Source organism: Crocuta crocuta, unplaced genomic scaffold (genome assembly GCF_008692635.1).
Source record: "Crocuta crocuta isolate KB4526 unplaced genomic scaffold, BGI_CrCroc_1.0 scaffold164, whole genome shotgun sequence".
Lineage (NCBI taxonomy): Eukaryota > Metazoa > Chordata > Mammalia > Carnivora > Hyaenidae > Crocuta > Crocuta crocuta.
In genome coordinates this window covers 3,973,342-3,993,481 of record NW_027530016.1, presented here as the reverse complement: position 1 = coordinate 3,993,481, position 20,140 = coordinate 3,973,342, and the positions used below count along the sequence as shown (strand labels likewise).

At 39.6% G+C, this 20,140-nt stretch overlaps 2 protein-coding genes across 4 annotated transcripts in view; one reads left to right on the top strand and one right to left on the bottom strand.

Moving 5' to 3' along the window:
* The first annotated feature begins 40 nt into the window (after positions 1–40).
* GPATCH11 (G-patch domain containing 11) lies at positions 41–10,037 on the top strand. Its single transcript, XM_077764282.1, has 10 exons — positions 41–189; positions 1,703–1,790; positions 4,138–4,209; positions 4,761–4,987; positions 5,773–5,814; positions 6,739–6,859; positions 6,990–7,080; positions 8,134–8,250; positions 9,173–9,254; positions 9,951–10,037. Exons 3-10 carry the CDS (start codon positions 4,151–4,153, stop codon positions 10,004–10,006), a joined length of 795 nt encoding a protein of 264 aa, XP_077620408.1. The 5' UTR covers positions 41–189; positions 1,703–1,790; positions 4,138–4,150; the 3' UTR covers positions 10,007–10,037.
* Positions 10,038–13,180: 3,143 nt separating this feature from the next.
* EIF2AK2 (eukaryotic translation initiation factor 2 alpha kinase 2) overlaps positions 13,181–20,140 on the bottom strand; it is a 36,286-nt gene continuing 29,326 nt past the window's right edge. For 2 of the 3 annotated variants that reach the window (XM_077764280.1, XM_077764281.1), the window contains exons 14-15: positions 19,994–20,047; positions 13,181–19,917 (exon numbers count right to left, since the gene is read on the bottom strand). In XM_077764280.1, coding sequence (XP_077620406.1) covers positions 19,795–19,917; positions 19,994–20,047 — 177 coding nt within the window. In that variant the 3' untranslated portion in view covers positions 13,181–19,794. The remainder of the gene's footprint in view (positions 19,918–19,993; positions 20,048–20,140) is intronic. The other variant, XR_013335155.1, reaches the window with a different exon arrangement.

The window sequence follows — 20,140 nt, the reverse complement described above, 5'->3', positions numbered from 1 at the left end:
GCGCGGAAGGTTGGTGTTGCGCAAGCGCACTAACTACATCCTCCTAGCTCCTCCTGCCGCAGGGGTTTCCAATTAATTGCTCGCTGAGAAGCTCAGGTGGAGCTGAGGCTCAGTAGTCCTGTGCAGGCAGGTGGGCGCATGCGCAGCGCGCGCTCTTACCCGCTGGCCCGGGGCGAGTAGAGCTACCAGGTAAGGGGACGGGGGCACCTGGTAGAATGGTAAAAGGCAATGGTTTGTGCGCTGGGTGTGACTGACCTATCACACTAACTCCTGCATTCCTGCCGGTGACGTTTGCAGCTGAGAGGGACGCGAGAAGGGAGCAATCAGCGGTCCCTGAGGGAGATTTTGGGACTGAGGCCTTTTTGGTTACCTTTCTACTGTGTGTCCAGCTAATTAGCCCTTCTCTCTATTTGTTTTATAATGGAATTCTCCGTGTGTCTGAAGCAGCGTTCTGGTTGCTGCCTCACTGCTCGTTCTCTGCCAAAAACAAACAAAAAAGTCACCCCAACCAAACCTACTACAGTCAACTGGTAACTCCATTCTTCCAGGTGTTCAGAACAAAAACCTTGGAGTACTCGTTGACATCGCTCTTTCACACAACGCCTCCCATTCATCAGCCAGTCTCGTTAGCTCTACCTTTAAAATATACACAGAATCCGACCACTTCTCACCACTTCCACGGGTGGTCCAAGCCACCGTCGTATCTGCCTGGGTTTACAAAGTTCATCCTTATGCTTGATGCGAATGGATGATGCTGAAGTGTATTGTACCCACAAAGGGGAAGTTTTAAGAAGAAGCTGGAACCCCCATTCAAATCCGCCTAACACTTTAGAGCTAAAGGGGTCCCTTAAAAATGATCTAACCCTATTTGCAGTAACAAGAGAAGTGAGACCTGGATTTTTGTGTAGTGTTGAGCAAGTCATTTACCCATATGGAGCCTTAATTTCTCCAGCTAAAAAGCTAAATAACCGTTCCTAGTGATGATTAAATGGGATAAAAATATTGAGATACCGGGTAGGTGCCAAACCATTACGTGTAAAAATACTGTTATTAGAAATGAGGAATCTGAAGTTTAGAGACGGTGGGTGAATTACCACAGTTGCTGCGTATAATCTTACATATTTTAAATGATAATAAACTTAATAATAAACTAAGTCCTATTTTTGTTATAATAAAAAACCTATAATGTTTAAGGATGCACACATGGGTGGAAAAACTATGAAGACAAGAAAGTGATTGAAAGGGGTGTAATTGGTTGGGGACAGCAAGGGCTCCTGGGTAGCTGACAATGGTGGTGATATTGTTGATGGTTTATATTATCTTTTGCTGTATAATAAGTTATCCCAAAATTTAGCAACCTGAAATAACTATCATCATTTATTATCTTACAGTTTCTGTGGAGCAGGAATTTGTTAGTAGTTTAGCTCAGCTCAGACTTTCTTAAGAAGATGTAATGAAGATGCTAACCTAAGCAGAGACATCTGAAGGTTTGACTGGGGCCAGAAGATATATTACTGAGATGTCTCACTCATGGGGTTTTCAAGTTCTGTAATAGTTGTGGACAAGAGGTCTCAGGTCTTCCTGTGTGGACCTCTCCATAGAGCTGCTGAAGGGTCCTCACTATATGACAGCCGACTTTCCTTAGAATGAGTAATCTAACCGGAGTCAGAGTGATCTAACTAAGAGCTGTGGTGTCTTTTAGGACCAAGAAGTCACACTCCATCATTTCCACAATACCCTGTTGGTTACACAGGTCAATCCTGGTCACTGTGGACGGAGACTGCACAAGGGTGAGGAAAACCGAGACGCAAGAATCATGGGGCCCGTCTTGGAGGCTACCACTTGGTTACAAGGGTGTTTGCCTGATAAAAATTCATAATCTGTACATTTGTTTTAAGACATCATGTCCGGGGGGAAAAGTAGTCTATTATTATGAAATTACAAGGTAAAGACCCTTCTTGTTCTCAGCATAACTAAACATTTAAAATTTATGTTGTCTTGGCCATAGTGGTAGGGATATAGGGAACTTGTCTCTGAGGTTTACAGCCTGGTTAAGAAAGATATAGATTAAAATTTTTTAAAGAACCAATGCAGTAATACTTTTCTTTCCTGTCCTCTGTAATTGTCCATACTCTCAGTTGGAGTTGACAGAATCCTTACTCCAACCAGTTTAAGTAATGGAGAAGTTTATTAGCGCATGTTGCTGGGAAGAATGTTAGGTCACAGCTTTAGAGAAAGAGCTAGAGGAATTAGGGTCTTAGGACCCAGAGTTAGAGACTTGGTGTTTTTAGGCGTATCTTTGTTCACTTTTTCTATCTGGCTTCATTCTGGGAATGGGAGCTCTTCATATGGCCAGGAAGATGGCCCTTTGGAGCCCACCTTCACGTACTCCCAGTTCAGAATCCCCAGTGAAGAGAGATGTCTTTTCTCCCATAATCTATATATTCATATCATGTAAGGAAAGAAATGCTTATCTGCCCTGGTTAGGTCATTACCTCCTCCATTGCTAAGACATAGTGAACAAAATTGTCCATCTTGTGCCCAGGGGAGCAGAGAGGACAGAGCTTGCAACCATCCGCTAAGACCCAATGGAGGGCAGAGGGTTGGGTTCCCAAAGAAAAGGATGGTGGGCAGGCCAAAGCAGCCTATGTGTGCTGCCATTTGTAACTAGCTTCTGGACAGCAGCATTGATAGCATCTGGGAGCCCATTAGAAATACAGAACTTCAGGCTCTAGCTCAGAATCAGACTCTGCATTTTAAAAAGATCCTGAGGCAATTCATATACATAGTAAAGTTTGAGATGTGTTTTTCTGGATAACTATTTTATCCCTGTAAGAGAAAATAATTACATGATTGTAACTATTTTGGATGGGAACTCTCCTCAGAAATGTTTCCATATAAGTGAGTTGTTAAGTATATCAAGTTCCAAGTGAGCAGCTTGAACATGGAGTGCGGTAGAGGGAAGCCTGGAGTGGTCAGGACAGGTTTTGTGAAGGAGGAAAGCTTAGGGCTAGGAGGAAGGAAATGTCTGTGATATGTTCAGGGGACAATGAGGAGCCCATGTGACTTGAATGTTGAATCCTAAAGGAGCGTCAGGGGTGAGATTATGAAGGATCCCTCCGGCTACAGTGTTAAAGTGACTAATCCTCAAGAGCCAGCAGAGTAAAACTTATTGAGGGATTGAAATAGACAGATTAAATAACCTGACTTACATGTTTTAAAAAAATTTTTTAGTGTTTATTTTTGAGAGAGACAGACCACAAGCAAGGGAGGGACAGAGAGAGAGAGGGAGACAGAGAATTTGAAGCAGGCTCCAGGCTCTGAGCTGTCAGCACAGAGCCCAACACAGGGCTCAAAGTCACGAACTGTTGAGATCATGACCTGAGCTGAAGTCAGACGCTTAACTAACTGAGCCACCCAGGCTCCCCCTGACTTATGTTTTTTTATAACACCACTCTGGAGAGGCTGGCTCAGCGAGAAGAGCATGGAATTCTTGATCTCAGTGTCATGAGTTTGAGCCTCACATGGGTATAAAGATTACTAAAAAAAAAATAAACTTTGAACTTTTTTTAATGTTTATTTTATTTTTGAGAGAGTGAGTGAGTGAGTGAGTGGGGCAGGGGCAGAGAGAGGGAGACAGAGGATGTGAAGCAGGCTCCACACTGTCAGCACAGAGCATCGATGTGGGGCTTGAACTCACAAACCATGAGATCGTGACCTGAGCCACCCAAGAGCCCCAAATAAACTTAAGAAAAACAGTTGTCTTAAAAACCCACTCTGGAGAGGGTGTAGGGGATGGACTGGAAGAGGAGAGGCCATATACAATGAGACTAATTAGGAAGTTGTTGTAATAGCTCAGGCTAGAAATAAATGTCTGAACTGAAGCAATGGTCACAACTGTAGAAAAAAATGCCTTTGAAGGATATTGTAGAGGAAGAATTAGCAGAGGGTTATACAAGGTTCAGGAGTGGGGAGATTATAGTGACATTCATTTGAAAATAGTAGGAGATGACGGAGGTTTTGGGATAGAAGAGAATGAGTTGTTGGAGAGCTTCACACAGAAAGATGTCAGAAGGCACTTGAATGTGGTAGAGCTTCAGAGAAAGGTGGTGTTGCTTTATCCTCTTTGATTTGTAGATACTTGTGCTATATGAAGTTGAACATGGCGGAAGAAGAGGACTATATGTCTGATTCCTTCATTAGTGTCCAGTAAGTAAATGTGCACACCTCATGTGATAATATATATACATCACTTAGACTCCTAAGTGATGACATTGATTTTAAATGTGAGTTGGAAAGTCAGTTTTGTTGCTTTGTGGAAACACCTCCTACATTTCTGTACAAGGATACCAGGAGCCTTTTCTTCCCTTTTAATGCTAAACATTTGACTTCTGCCCTTGATTCCTGTTATTTTCCTCTTCCAAGCAAATTTACACTTTTGCTTTATTTCATCTTCCTGTCTCTTCCAGCTCGTATTCAGCTTTGCTCTTTCTTATTTCCAACCACCTAGAAAAATTAGTCTAAAATTACTTTTTCTTCAACTCTCTATTTTCTTTAGTTTCCTATAATCTGACACCAGCCTTCATTATTTTTACTAAGGTAGCCATTCTCAGAGGTCAGTGATTGTTCTAAGATCAATGAAAACAAAGGTGATCATCAAGATGGTACTGAAATATTAAGTAGCATCAGGTGAGCAAGTAGCAAAGTTAGGAGAAAACTGCATGTACTCATCTAAAATAACCTTTTCCATTATTCTTCAGACAAGACATCAGACCAGGATTGCCAATGCTGAGGCAAATCCGAGAAGCCCGTCGAAAAGAAGAAAAGCAGCAGGAAGCTAATTTGAAAAACAGGCAGAAGAGTTTAAAAGAAGAAGAACAAGAAAGACGTGACATTGGATTGAAGAATGCACTAGGCTGTGAAAACAAAGGGTTTGCTTTACTCCAAAAGATGGGGTATAAAAGTGGTCAGGCCCTTGGCAAGAGTGGTAAGTTCCATCTGGACCTAAGCAGGTGTTCCTAACCACCAAGCGGTGCTCTATTGAGATGCACTCTTTATCCATCCACCCAGAAATGAAAACCACATAGCCACGAGGTGTAACGAGGATATAGAGAACTGTAGCTTCCTACACCACTTTAGACAAATGTGTGCCTTCAAGAACTACCCCACTTAGCCTTGAGGCCCCAACTGTGGGGATAGGTGAGGCTTACAACGGAGGCAACAGCTAACAGTGGTGATAAGAGAAGGGTTGAGAAGTGCAACAGCCAAAGGACGGTGAAGCAACATTGAGGATGATGGCAGGACTCTGCCCTGCTCGCTCTGTACCCGTGCCAGGTGCCTGAGTGAGCACGTGGTCGGGGAAGCTCCATTCTAACCTCCCTATTTAGGAAGGCGTGAGGCCGTACGTTCATAGTAGAGTCTGTAAGCCATTTTTCTTTTCTTCTTTGTTACAATTGCTTTGATCTTCACCTAGCAAGGCTTTGCTTTCTCTGGAATCTGCCACTTTCTTGGACGTATAATATCAGTGTTTTCCCTTCTTGAAGCCCTACATTCGATGGCAAAGGAGGCTGTGGGCCAGCCTTACTGAGGAGTAGATATTTGAAGGCAAGGGAGGTAGTCGATTATAGAGTATTGATGTTCAGATTTCAGTTTCAAATGGCATTGAAAGTGGAAGGGATATATATAGAACGTTGTAAAGCTGCATACTATGCTCACCTATAATCTGAAGAAGAAGTTCTAAAGTCATGTGTGTGTTTTGTTCTCTTTTCTTAGGGGGTGGTATTGTTGAACCAATTCCTCTCAACGTCAAAACAGGTATATAATTATTTCTGAGCATACTTAAAGTAATAATAACTTATGCTTAGATCTAGCACATATACTTGCATACTAAATAGGGTTTTTTTGTGATAGCACAGTTACTGTTCTTATCCTAGGAAGCCCTAGGATATTTCTTAGTTAAACTTCTCAATCTTTTAAGCTAAAATTAAAAGTTTGAGTATAAAANGCTTGAACCCACGAACCGCGAGATCATGACCTAAGCGAAAGTCGGACGCTTAACCAACTAAGCCACCCAGGCACCCCGTAAAATAAAATTTAAACCATAAAAATAAGGGGAGAAATCATAATCATTAAAAATGCAACGCTGTTTTTTTGAAATGTGCTAAGGGGTGCCTTGTGGCTCAGTCAGTTGAGTGTCCAAGTCTTGATTTCAACTCAGGTCATGATCTTATGGGTTGTGAGTTCAAGCCCTGTGTCAGTCTTCACACTAACAGTGTGGAGTCTGCTTAGGATTACCCTCTCTCCCTGTCTTCCCTGCTTAGGCTGTCTCTCTCTCTAAATAAATAAACATTAAAAAAAAAAAAGAATGTGCTAAAAGTATTCTGAGACAGACTTATCCATTCAGTGTTTTTCTTAATACTTCGGGTGAATTAAGGAGAAAAATGTATATTTTGTTTATTATATTTATATGAAAGTATAATAGTTGATACTGTTTTCCCAATTTAAAGAATTTTGTATTGTGTGACTATCTTATTAGATCAGACTAATGATCTTTGCAAAAATCCAATTGTGTTCGGGTTTAGGAAAAACAATCTCCAGTGTTTTCTCCTGTCATTCATGTCAAATGCTTCCGAGGGATTGTACTCAAATTAGAATCGTGTATAATTTACAGCTGGTTAGAGGTCATGTTTTGAAGTGTGAAGTCAGTAGGGTCTTCAGCAGAGTTTGCTGTTCGAACAGGGAAGAGCGGCATCGGTCACGAGACATTACTGAAGCGGAAAGCAGAGGAGAAACTCGAAAGCTACAGAAGGAAGATCCACATGAAAACCCAGGCCGAAGAAAAAGCCGCAGAGCAGTTTCGGTAACACTTGGTATTTGAGCTGTCTTGGGTTTCACCCTGTGTTTATTGTGGTACGTTTTCTGGTAGTTGGGCATTTAAGTGAATAAAGGGAGTGCAGACTCTCGCTGGACTCTTGTTTCCTTTCCTTTAGACTGCGACTGAAACATAAGCAGGATGAAGTGAAGCTGGAAGGGGACCTTAGAAGAAGCCAGCGAGCCTGCCAGCAGCTGGATACACAAAAGGCAAGCCTCTTACCTATGTTTAGTTTGGGAAGGTTTTTTGCTCCCAGTATGATTTGCCATGTAATTAGAAAAAAGGAAAGAAAAGAACCCCCAGGCCTGTGGCATCTAGCCTGCTACCTGGTAAAGCTTTCATTTAACATTCAGGACTGATCTGTGATTGACACTCATGACGATGATGCATTTGCTGCAGGACCCAGAGTAGCCTGAGTTACCCAGTAAGGGTCTAGTAACATTTTGATATTTAATTGTTCTCTGCTTATTTGAATATTGATGACTCAGATGACTCAGAGTGTATGGAAACTCCATTCACCAGAATATTTGATGAATAGCCCCTTTTTAGTCCATATTCATTACCTCCTGTGTCTCTAACCAGTAAAATCATGGTAGATTACTATATATTCCATTTTTGCTTTTATGTTTATTTCATTTTGCTTTGATGTTTCCATCAGTATAAAATGACTTCAATTAAAGTCTCAAAAACCTCTGTAAAATTTCCATTGTGTGTAAGTAGATCTCTGGAAGCAATCTCCCACTCTTCTGCATTTCCATAGCACTTAATGTTGTATCTGTGTCATGACACTTTTCTAGCTTACATGTACTCTGTGTGTGTGCTCTACGAGTAGATCTCGTGAGATCTAAAACCAAATCTCATGAGATTGTATTCTTTTTTTTCATTCAAGTTCATTAACACACAGTGTAATCTTGGCTTTGGAAGTGGAACCCAGTGATTCATCTATTTGACACCCAGTGCTCATCCCAACAAGTCCCTCCTTAATACCCATCCCCCTCACCTACCTCCATTCTTATGTGTATTATTTTATTCCCATTAAGCTATGTGTACCCATGGCTTACTTCCCTAAGAGACTGGCAGCCACTGGGGGACAATATTTGTACTGAGTCTTCGTCCCCATGGTTCACACAGCCCAGGGCTTTACTCTTGAAGCAGCAATCAGTAAATATTCCATTGAAAGAAAGAATTCATGTTGATATGAACAGCCTTGTGATAGTCTTCTGGTTAGCTGTGTTTAATTGGGAATAATTCTATATTTTCAGAATATTCAGGTTCCCAGGGAAGCATGGTACTGGTTGGGGCTTGAAGAGGAAACTGAGGAAGATGAAGAGGAAGAAAAAGAACAAGATGAAGATGAATATAAGAGCGAAGACTTGAGTGTATGTTTTGGGACTGGTTCCTTGAGCAGGGTATCTTAAGTGTATGCCTTGGTACCATTCACATTTTGAACCTGGTAGTTGTTCATTGGGGCATGATATTCTAACAGCATCCCTGGCCTCTACCCTCCAGGTGCCTGTTGCACTTCCCCTTGTGACAACCAAAAATATCTAGATATTGCTAAATTTCCCGAGAGGGAAAATCACCTCTAGTTGAGAACTACTATATGATAGGATTATTTTATTAACCTCAAACCAAACGTTATATAATTTCTTCTGTTAGCTTCAGTTTACACTCTCAGCTTTGGTTTGGATGACAGATGAGCTGCAAACATAAATTATCTTAATTTCTACTCTGTTGGCTGTTAAACCTCTGGAAGTGATTCTAATGAGTACCCCTCTCCACCCATAAACAAAGCAAAAAAACACAGCTCAAAGGAAGTGGAGATTATTCAAGAAAGGAATCCCATTTCTGTGGATTTTTATGTATAAGAATTTTATAGGAAACATTTACAATTTGAAAAGCTAGTGTTCCACCTAACTGGGGGACCATTGATGAGAACTTTAATGACAAGGGGAGGAGGTGTTCACTCTCATCCCATCTGGGGGAGGTAGGTTCTTTGAAAGCAGAGTGGTGGTGGGGGGGGTCGTTTAAAGGATCCTGATTAAAATAAGAGCCAGTCCAAATGTATTTTCCAAATGTTAACAAGTGGTTTCTTTGTGTCTGGCAAACTTGTGAAAATATCAGGGTGGCTGGTAAACCTGGGTCATGTTCTAATATATTCCTCCCTTGATACCTCTCCTACCTGATTAAGACGGTAGCAGAAGATTTATGCCGTTGGGCTAATTTGGTAGCATCCAAGAGACCAGAATACCAAGATTATGTTCAATTTGAACCATGACTGTGCCTATGTCCTACATGTAGGTCCTGGAAAAATTACAAATATTGACTGGTTATTTAAGAGAAGAACATCTGTATTGTATTTGGTGTGGAACAGCCTTTGAAGGTAAGAGGATACTTTGCACTTTTTAAAAATATTGAATACAAATGCTCTTTGACTTTTTAACTTCGATTGTGTGTGTGTGTGTTTGCAAGTCATATTTTCCATAGAAAATGGAAATTTCTTATTCTCTCCAAATGGCAGCGTGGGATCAATGACTTAAAGCAGTGGTGCACATAGAAATAATTGTGGTCTCATTAAAGGTGCTTTTAACTTTTCAGAAACTAAATATGCAGAAGGGAATTTTTCAGTTCTCTATTTCAAAAGGAAGAATTTATGAGTTACTTGAGGATGAATTTTTTTCATGCCTTACTCTTAAAGATTCTTTCTTCAGCTGCAGTACTTGCAAGATATTTCAGATTTTTAGCACTGGCTTTTATGTAAATAGAATATTGTTTCAGAATACTGAAATCCACTCCATTTTTTCTTATTATATGGGTTTAAGAAATGGGTTTAAAACTTGCCAGACCTTATAGAGCCAAGCATTTTCCCTTCTAACACATCCCCCCAAGTTGGCTCTGTTAACTTGAATTTATGGACTTTATGCTTGACAGTAAAGAATTGTTGGTTTTGGTTGTATTTTGTCCCAGTTTAGCTGAGTAAGTAGCAAACAGAGCTACAAAACACGTTATGTTGAACTAATATTCTGGAATAGTTTTCTATACAAATAATAATCTTTTATTTTCCTCACATAAATTACAGATAAAGAAGACCTCTCTTCAAATTGCCCAGGACCAACTTCTGAAGATCATGACTAAGATTATTCTCAATAAAGTAGAAACTTGGAAATTGTTATTGTTTCCTAAAAATGTTGAGCAGTTAGAATTCCCAAATTATGCCAGTTAAAGAAAGAGGGGCTTTTTAATATGTTTTGTTCTGTTTGTAATTTTAGAAGTACTTTGTACTTTATAGTTGTTCATTGATTTAAAAAAAAAACAACAGAATGCTATTTCAGAACACAAGGGTTATAGACATGGGCAATCACAATTTGTGACTCTGTTGTGATGCTATGGGGCTCAAGGATACCAACAAGTAACTCTCTTATTCCCCTCTTTGCTTCAGAACAAATTTGGAAATAAGACACGGGAGTCAGAGATAGATTGAAATGTCAGCTTTATTATCAGTGATGCTGAGTTAGAGAGCAAGGTTGACTTGTTCTCCTATTACGCTCCTTAAAATATCTCCTTGACTGGACACAACTGCAGACCTCTGCCTTGCCAGGGATAGAGCCCACCCTTGCTTTCTGAGAGCATTTAGCTTTCAAGGAGAGAGGACCCACCAGGGGCAGGGCCACCCATGCTAAGTTCCCTCTCCCCAAATCACTTCTCAGATAAGACACTTCGTTGAGAGGGAATGAATGAGGGTTCACAGAGCTTGCTCCCATACTTCTCTCTCCCAAGGAGCAAGAAAAAGTCCCTTCCCTCCACGCAAAAAGGAAGAGGAAGGAGAAGTATCCCCCTCAATAAGACTGATGTCAGAGGCAGCATACCATTAACACTACTTCATTCTAGCCAGTTTTAGAAACCAAATAATTATGATACTTGTGGCCTAATCATGAGTTTTCATGACAATGTGTATGTCCACTATAAGTGATCGATTGCAAGTTTTGGCTAAAGGAACTTTAGAATTGGCAGTAATCTTAACTATCAGATTATCCAACTACTTACTAATTTGAGAGTCCTTGGATGACATTCCCAGTAGGAGGTAATGCAACCTCTGCCTTTATTTTTCCAGCCACAGAGAGCTCACTGCCTTAAAATGCATCGTTCCATTGCTGGGTAGCTCTAAGTGATTTTTAAAGTTATTTTTCTAAAATCTGCTTCCCTGTAATGGAAGGGAAGCATATATAGCTTCCACATATAGCTAAGGACATACCATGTAGCACACCTCTAGAGATCTTCAGCCAAAATTGGGCATCAAAAACCATGAGCTTTTTTTTTTTATAGTTTATTGTCAAGTTGGTTTCCATATAACACCCAGTGCTCATCCCCACAAGTGCCCTCCTTCATGCCCATCTCCCCCCTCCCCCCCACACCCATCAGTCCTCAGTTTGTTCTCAGCATTCAAGAGTCTCTCATGGTTTGCTTCTCTCCCTCTCCCCCACGGTCGTCCGTTAAGTTCTTCCTAATCCTCCTATACGTGCAAACATGATATTTGTCCTTCTCTGCCTGACTTATGTCGCTCAGCATAACACCCTCAAGGTCCATCCATGTTGCTACACATGGCCAGATTTCATTCTTTCTCATTGCCATGTAGTATTCCAAGAAACCATAAACTTTTTTTTAAAGTTCACAAGCTCAGGTACTTCCCTTAGAGATTTTGATTCAGCTAGTCAAGGGTAGTTTCTAGATATCTGTATTTTAAAGTGCTAGGAATGCGTCTGATAAGCATCTGTGCATTAGGACTAGTGCTCCAGGTTAACTACAGAGCACTGTTACATTCTTGGGGATCCACTTTTATAGCTTACCTCTCCCTACCATCGAGAGAGATCAACCTCTTCCTCCTATTAGAAACAGCATATGCAAGAACATAGCAAAAGCATAACCTATATTTGCACAGGTTAAGATAATCAGTAGCATAACTTGTATCAACCTCTGGCCTAATATGACCTAATTCATCTGTTCTCGAGTTTAGTTTAGGGAGCATTAAAAATAATACAAGAGGTGCCTGGGTGGCCCAATCAGTTAAGCATTTGACTCTTCATCATCACAGTTCCGTTGAGTTCAAGCCCCACATTGGGCTCTGCACCGACAGTGCGGAGCCTGCTTGGGATTCTCTCTCTCCTCTCTCTCTGCCCGTCCCCCACTCACATAGTCTCTCTCTCTCTCAAAATAAACAAACATTAAAAATTTTTTAGGGGCGCCTGGGTGGCTTAGTCGGTTAAGCGTCCGACTTTCCCTTAGGTCATGATCTCGCGGTTTGTGGGTTCGAGCCCCGCATCGGGCTCTGTGCTGACTGCCAGCTCAGAGCCTGGAGACTGTTTCAGAGTCTGTGACTCCCTCTCTCTCTGACCGTCCCCTGCTCACGCTGTCTCTCTCTCTCCTAGAAATAAATAAAAAAACATTAAAAAAAATTTATAAAAAAAATTTTTTTTTAATGATAATACAAGTTTCCCCTTGGCAGAGATTCTGATATAACTGGCCACTGTGGCCTGAGCATGACCCCCTTTGATTCTGAGACACAGCACAACTTGAGAACTGCTACATGAGTTAACTTCTGGGCCTCAGTTCTTCATCCAGAAAATGAAGCCTTATCTTTATGAATATAAATACACATATAAAATACAAGAGCTTATACTGTTGTGTATTTCATATTTACTTTTTCACTTAAAAAACAATAAAATTGTATTGATAGCTAAAACAAAGGAGTCCACCTTTCCTTGGAATTACAGCCAGATACTTTCTTGTCATTTCAGCCAAGTACACTGACACTCATGCAGTCGTTCCCAAAGCTCTGTGGGTTGTTTCAGATGGAACAAACTTAGGCACCAGCTTCCTTTCCTCCTATCACTGACTCTGGGGACAACTATCTACCTGCTTAATGGCCGAGAATATTTTTACTACGTTCATGCTCGGAATATGGGAGTAACTTTGCTGTAATCCATGACCCCACCAGATTTGTGGTTTGCATTTGTAGGTCAAGGCTTGAAACTCGGCATACCTTGGAGAGTGGGAAACACCCCTCATTCTTATCCATTGACACTTAAAAATCCAGGGTCCAGGGGCGCCTGGGTGGCTCCATCGGTTAAGCGCCCGACTTGATTTTGACTCAGGTCATCATGGAATTGAGCCCTGCATCTGGCTCTGCACTGATAGCAGAGCCTGCTTGGGATTCTCTCTCTCCATCTCTCTCTCTCTCTGCCCTTCCCCTGCTTGTGCTTTCTCTCCCTCTCAAAAATAAATAATAAACTTAAAAAAAATACAGGCTTCCAATATGAGTAAAGATTTCTTTTTATTAACATAAGCCTTTACTGATTTCAAAATTAGACAATGAGAACCAAAGTAAGCAAAAATTTTTTAATTTGCTTTAGTGAATTTGAATTTGCTTCAGAGAAATTTATGTAAAATTTGAAACATTGTAATATGTTGTCATTTACTTTTACTTATATCGTGCTTTCTTTTTTTTTTTTTTTGAGTACTTTATTTTCAGTCCAATCTATAATTTCTAAAGTCTTTCATTTTCCTAAAACATAAACCCAAAATACTAGAGCTACAATTCAAAACAAATAGACTTTAATATACAAAATTGGTTTCTCTTAAACACCTTTTTTCAGAGTTATTTGCCATTTGTTGAAATTTGAAAGTGAACATTATTATTTAGTATTAGACACATTTTGTAGGATCAAGCATATGAACTCCTTAATACTTTTATTTCCCACCAATTCAAAAGCACTTCCAGAGTTCCTGCTTTATGCAGGTCAGTAGGCTCACTGCCTTGGGGTAAACAAACAAGAGCCTGTCCCTGCTTTCCAGAAATTCATCGAAGGAGCCACACAGGAAAAACTGAGCTCCAAGGCAAATTGGTAAGCATAATACTGAGGTACTGAACAAGAGCAGACCTAGGGAACAGTTTCATTCTGAGCAGGGGATAGCAGAACATGAAATTGGTTCTGAATGTAACTTCAATACACAAAGTTGTAAGGAAGGGGTTACAATATGACCTGGCACTTCCACTCCCTGGTATTTACCGAAGAGAAATGAAAACACACGTCCACATAAAACTGTACCTGAATATTCATAGTAGCACCGTGGAACAACCCAAATGTCCATCAGTTGATGAATGGATAAATAAACTGTGATAGAGCCACAGAATTGACTATCAGTTGACTATAAAAAGGAATGAGGTCCTGCTCCATGCCACAACATGGATAAACCTCAAAAACATTATGCTAAATGGAAAAGACCACATATTGTATGATTTCCATTTAAATGAAAGTCCAGAGCAGGCAAATCTATAGAGACAGAAAGTAGATTATTGGTTGCCTAGCTTTGGAGGGAAATGAGGAAAGAGTGATCATGGGTACAGTTTTTCTTGTTGAATGACAAAAATGTTTTAAAACTGTGGTGGTTGGGGCGCCTGGGTGGCTCAGACTGTTAAGCGTCCGACTCTTGATTTTGGCTCAGGTCATGATCTCACGGTTCAGGAGTTTGAGCCCCATGACTGGCTCTGTGCTGACAGTGTGGAGCCTCTTTGGGATTCTCTCTCCCTCCCTCTCTCTTTCTCTCTTTGCACCTCCTCTGTGCTCTCTCTTTAAAAAAAACAAACAAAAAAACATTTCAAAAAGATTAAAAACATAAAACTGGTGATGGTTGCACTCTGAACATACTTGACACCACTTAACTGTATAGTTTAAATGGGTGAATTGTATGGTATGTATTCTCTCTCAGTCAAATTATTATTCTAAAAAAAAGGAGATTTTAGGTAGAAACCATAGATGAGAACCATTGAGCATAAACCCTTATTCAGGTAACACAGCTGACTTGTGTGGCAGCCAGTGAATGTGGGTCATGGAGTGAGGGCCTCCAGAGGAGTGTGGCCCTGCTAACACCTCGACGTTAGCTCAGTGAAACTCACTTCAGGCTAAGAGAATAAATGAGCATTGTTTTAGGCCCCCAAGTTTACTGTAGTTTGTCACAGCAGGCATAGAAAACGAATACAGGTCTCAACCCCTGAAGAGTCACACATATTTGAGACGTATTTGCCTCACAGTTTTACCTATTCTACAGTTTTTAGTCAGAGTTTAAGCCAATAGTGAGGCCACCATACATCTATCAACTGTAGTCCCTTCGTTCTGAGACTGTTCTGAGGAAATGCAGGATTGGGATAGGCCACAGTCACAGATAATCACAGACATCAAGGACGGGGTTGACATTTAGATATAAAGAGTAAATACCTAACTGGAGCATCTGCTGTACTTTGTTCCTTAGCCTGCTTTCCTCTACATGATCTCCCCTGGATTCAAAGTTGAGTCTCAGGGGTTACTTCCAGATAACATACACATCATTCTGTGTATGATTCCATCCTTTCATGTGTTTTCTACAGTCTGCTCAATGCCTTCACCTGAATATTCTGGCAGCAACACAAACAGCATCTCCAAGTGAGGGCTAACATTTTACACCCAACACGTGTTGGGTGTAACAACCCACCTCCTCATGCAGACAGATGTGCGGTGGCCTTACTATTGGCTTAAATTCTAATGAAAAATTGTAAAATAGATAAAAGTGTGAGACAAAATATCTCTCAAATATGTGTGGCTCTTTGGGGGTTGGATTGAAGGCTGCATCCTAATGCCTTTAATGGCATCCTAATCTGGCCACTCACCTTCAAACAAACCTGGAGGTAATTTCTGACAGTACTTTCTCCTTAATCCTCACAACTAGTCACCAACTCCTCTTAGCTCTGTCCCCAGTATTGTTCAGGCCATCTTAGCCTCTCAGCCTTCTGGTCTTGCAAATGTAGTCTCCTCCTGCTCCAGCCCATTCTAAACACACTGTTTCGAAGAACTGGTTGGGTCACACCCCTGCTCAAAAAACAAAAACCTTCTTTGTCACCTTTGGGGGTTACTAGGGCATGAACTCATTCTACACTATTTATTCCATCTACTTCATTCTGCTTTAGAGAAAGTTCTTTATAGAAGAATCACAGATGATAAAGACGATAGAATCAAAAAATCTCTAATGAAATAACGGATCCAAACAACAATCTTCAATGGCTGCTAAACCATTAGGTGGAAGATTGATAGGAAACTTTAAAGTAGATTACACCACCAGAAACCACCAATCAGTTTTAAGATCACTGAAAATAAAACAACCAAACATTATGTTACTCCTGAGGAGATGCAAAAGAAAGTAAACATCATCATCTATGCAGTATTCTTGGGGGAAAAAACTTGAACCAGAATCATATCAAACTTCTAGTCCTCACTAGACACAATGGGGATACCATCAGTCAAATCCTGAATGAAGGAAATTCTACAGAATATATGATCCAGTTCTTTCCTTAAATAAATGATAAGAGGAAAGAAGTTTAAAACAGAGGTAAATGTTACAAAGTAAAAGAGACATCAGCTAAACGCAATGTTGGATCCTGATTTAAACAGCCAGCAGAAATATTTTTTTGTGAAAACTGAATATAGACTGATTATTATATGACAATCAAGGAAATACCATTTTGTTCAATGACAAGTTATCACGGCTTTCTTAACATTCAAAAAGATCTTATGTCAGAAATACATTTTTAAGTATTTACAAGTGAAATGATACAATGACTGAGACTTGCTTTAAAATACTCCAGTAAAAGACAATTTAAAAAAGGAAGGGGGGTGGGGCACGGTGTGACTCAGTTGGTTAAGCATCTGACTCTTGATTTTGGCTCAACTCACCTCACAGTTCATGAGCTCAAGCCCCATGTCTGGCTCTGCACTGAAAGCACACAGCCTGCTTGGGATTCTCTCTCTCCTTTCCTCTCTGCCATTCATTGTGCAAGCTAGCTCCCTCCCTCTCTATCTCTAAATAAATAAACATTTTTTTTTAAAAAAAGGAAGGGGTATATATAACAAAAAAAAGCATAATATTGATATTTGGTGCAACTGAGTGAGGGGTACATAGAATTTCATTATTCTTTGTTCTTGTGTATGCTTTAATATAAAATTTATGAAAGTAAATATGAGAAATATTGGAGTCATTCGAGATTGCATAATGAAAAACTAACATGCCAGGAACCTCAAGTTAGGGTGGACACTCCAGTAGGGAATAGATGTTGTGAATTTGTTTCTAGTGAGTGTCCTGGATAATGGAGTCTTGGAGAAGCTGGTATTTAGACTTCTAAACATTTCATCTCAGACACCTATGTGTGCATGCATATATATGTGTACATACACATATATATGTTCACACGCATGTCTGACTTTATGGATTTGGAACCTATGCAGTTGTAAAACTCCATTCAAGAAGTGCCCCATGCTTAATTATTGAACAATGGCCTCATGTGTTCATTTCATTGGGTCCCACAAATTATGTAGCTGGCCATACACACACTTATCTATGCATACATGTATATATAAAAGCTAAATAACATATGTGCATAAATAACTTCTATATCCTCCACCTAGATTTATCAGTCATTCAGTTATTAAAACTTTGCCCCATTTGTTTTCTTTCTCCCTTCAGGTACATACTGATTTTTGCTGAACATTTGAAAGTTGCCCATATCATGCCACTTCACCTCTAAACATTTCCTTATACACTACCTAAGAATAAGACATCTTCCTGCATGATCACAATATCATTATCACAGCTAAGAAAATAAAAAATTATTCCATAATGCCATATAATATTCCGTGCACACCAAAATGTTCTTAACTATCCCCAAAATGTCTTCTACAATTTGATGGGGGTTTTTTTTCAATCTTTTTTTTAACATCCAGGATACAATCAAGATGCAAGTATCACATTTGGTCATTATATCCCTCTAGTCTTTCTATTTGGAATATCTCCTCTACTTTTTTTGTGTATGTGATACTAACTCTTTGAGAAGCCCAAGGTAATCTTCTTATAGAATGACTTCATTCAGGATTTGTCAAATAATTTCTTCATGATTGAATTTCAGTTAAATGCTGTGGGCAAGAAAACTAACTAGGTGATAGTATATAACTCCTAGATCACGTCAGGAGAGGCTTAATATTAGGTAGTCAGTCCCACCTTCAGTGATGTGAGATTTAATCAGGTGGTTATTGAGGAGACCAGGAGATCTATTGTAAAGGTACATTTCTCTTCCCCCCCCGCCCCCATAACTGATAAGTCATCTGTGGGGTTAGATTTAAATCCTTTGAAGATTTTGTTCCCCAACACCTTTCCAACCAATGGTTTTAGTTTCCATTGATAAACCTTGCCTTGATCAAATACTGCATTGGGAGTTGAAAACCATATTAACTGCTTTTAATAACTTTTTAGGAATAACCATAGCCTTCAAAAAAGCCTTTTCTCCGTGACTTTTCTGCTTATCCTAAACGTGACTCATTTTAAAAATTATAAAATATATGACAATTTTAGAATGGCAGTTGGTTGCCATAAAGTTTAAATCAACCCTCAGGTTTTTCCAAGATGTCATCCAAATTCTCTTCTTGTATTCTCTCCAGTAATTCAGGGAAACGAGGATCCCCAACGTTTCTTAGGTATATCTTTTCCAGAATTCAAGCCATGGCTCTTGTCCAGACTACTGCCCATATTGCTCCTCTCTACTCATCTAAATCCCTAGCCTACTTGGAAGTCTCACTGGAATGCCACTCCTAAGCCCCATGCCATGGTACCTTGGTAGAAAGTGATCTCCCGTGACCTCCTCCAGACTGACTACTTTCTGTGCTTATCTACTGCCTTCTACCACGGTTAGTTCTTTTAAGTGTTTGTCCTAAGAGATACAAAATGTATTTAAGATAAAAAGAGTAACTACACAGTAAACAGTAGTGAATGAACATCCAGTTAAAGAAAAAAAAAAGTGAGGAGTGTCTGGGTGGTTCAGTCATGATGCTTAAGCACCTGACTCTTGACTTTGGCTCATGGCCTCACATCTGGCTTCATGCTAAAAGTGTAGAGCCTGCTTGGGATTCTCTCTTACCTCCCTCTCTGTCTCTCCCTCCCTTCCTCTCTCTCTCTCAAGTAAATAAATAAATAAACTTTAAAAAAGCGAACTGTTACCTTTGAAGTTTACCTCCCCCTCACACCACTTCCATCCCTCCTCAGATAACCACTATCAGATTTTAGAATTTATTCCTTTCTTTCCCTTTATTGTTTTACCACATTTGTTCAGATTTCTAAACAAAGTGTTTCATTTAGCATGGTCTAGAACTTTATGTAAATAGAATCATTCTGTATATATTTTCTGTAACTGGCTTTCTTTGCTTAGCATTATGTTCCTCAGAGATATATCACGTTATCGCACTTAGCTATAATTCATTCATTTCCACTACTATATAATATTATAGTGTCTGAAAAAATATAATTTATTTATCCATTCCTCTTGTGATGTACATTGTTTTTTGTTTTTGGGGCTGTTATGAACAGGGTTTCTATGAACGTTCTGGTAGGCAAGCATGTAGGAACCAAATTGATGGCTTTGAGGGTATGTACACCTTCAACTTTACTGGACTATACCAAATTGTTTTCCGAAGTGAGTGTATGCCACTTATCTTCTTAAGAGTACCATATTTCTCTGACTAGCTTGTTAGCTATTTAAAACAGGGAGCGATCTCATATTTTTTGACCTAGATACAGCAGACATTTAACAATTATTAATTGATTCACTAGTATTTTAAAATTTTGATTACACCCTCCAATGTTTATAATAAGGAGATACGCTACGGAAAAGGAAAATGTATGTTTTTGAAGTAAAAATTTTTTAAAAGATTCAAACCTTCCTAAAATTTAGTGAAAAATTCAGGACAAAATAAAAATAGAAGGTAAATACCCAACAGCTGTCCCTAGAAGATTTTAGGCAGTTATAGAAAAATTGAATATCCAAAGCAGGATACTTTTTTTTTTTTAGAAGCGCTCTAACATGTACTTCGTTTCTTCTTCTCTGCAACATTCTTCCACTCCTTCAAGGTCTCCAGTATTTCAGATGCATCAGGCCGTTTCGTGGGTTCAGGTGACAGTAATTTTTGCAGAAGAATTTTCTGTAATGATAGTGAGTCAATACTAAGAAACAGAACATTGAAATAAATAAATTTCTGATTATTTTCAAGTGCTTACTTCTCTGCTGTCGAATACATCTGGGAACTTGCCGTCCCTCAGCCCTTTAAAAATCTGAAAATAAAATACATATATATATTCATTAGGAAATTATTCACTCAGGAGGAGAATTATTCATTCACTTGGCTAAGAAGCAAGATGGACTCC

Bases quoted from the DNA above. Each gene is read 5' to 3' on its own strand.
- GPATCH11 (XM_077764282.1), top strand. From the start codon at position 4,151: ATGAAGTTGAACATGGCGGAAGAAGAGGACTATATGTCTGATTCCTTC. The intron at 5,815-6,738 runs GTATATAATTAT...CTGTTCGAACAG, and splicing joins TCCTCTCAACGTCAAAACAG to GGAAGAGCGGCATCGGTCAC. The intron at 7,081-8,133 runs GCAAGCCTCTTA...CTATATTTTCAG, and splicing joins AGCAGCTGGATACACAAAAG to AATATTCAGGTTCCCAGGGA.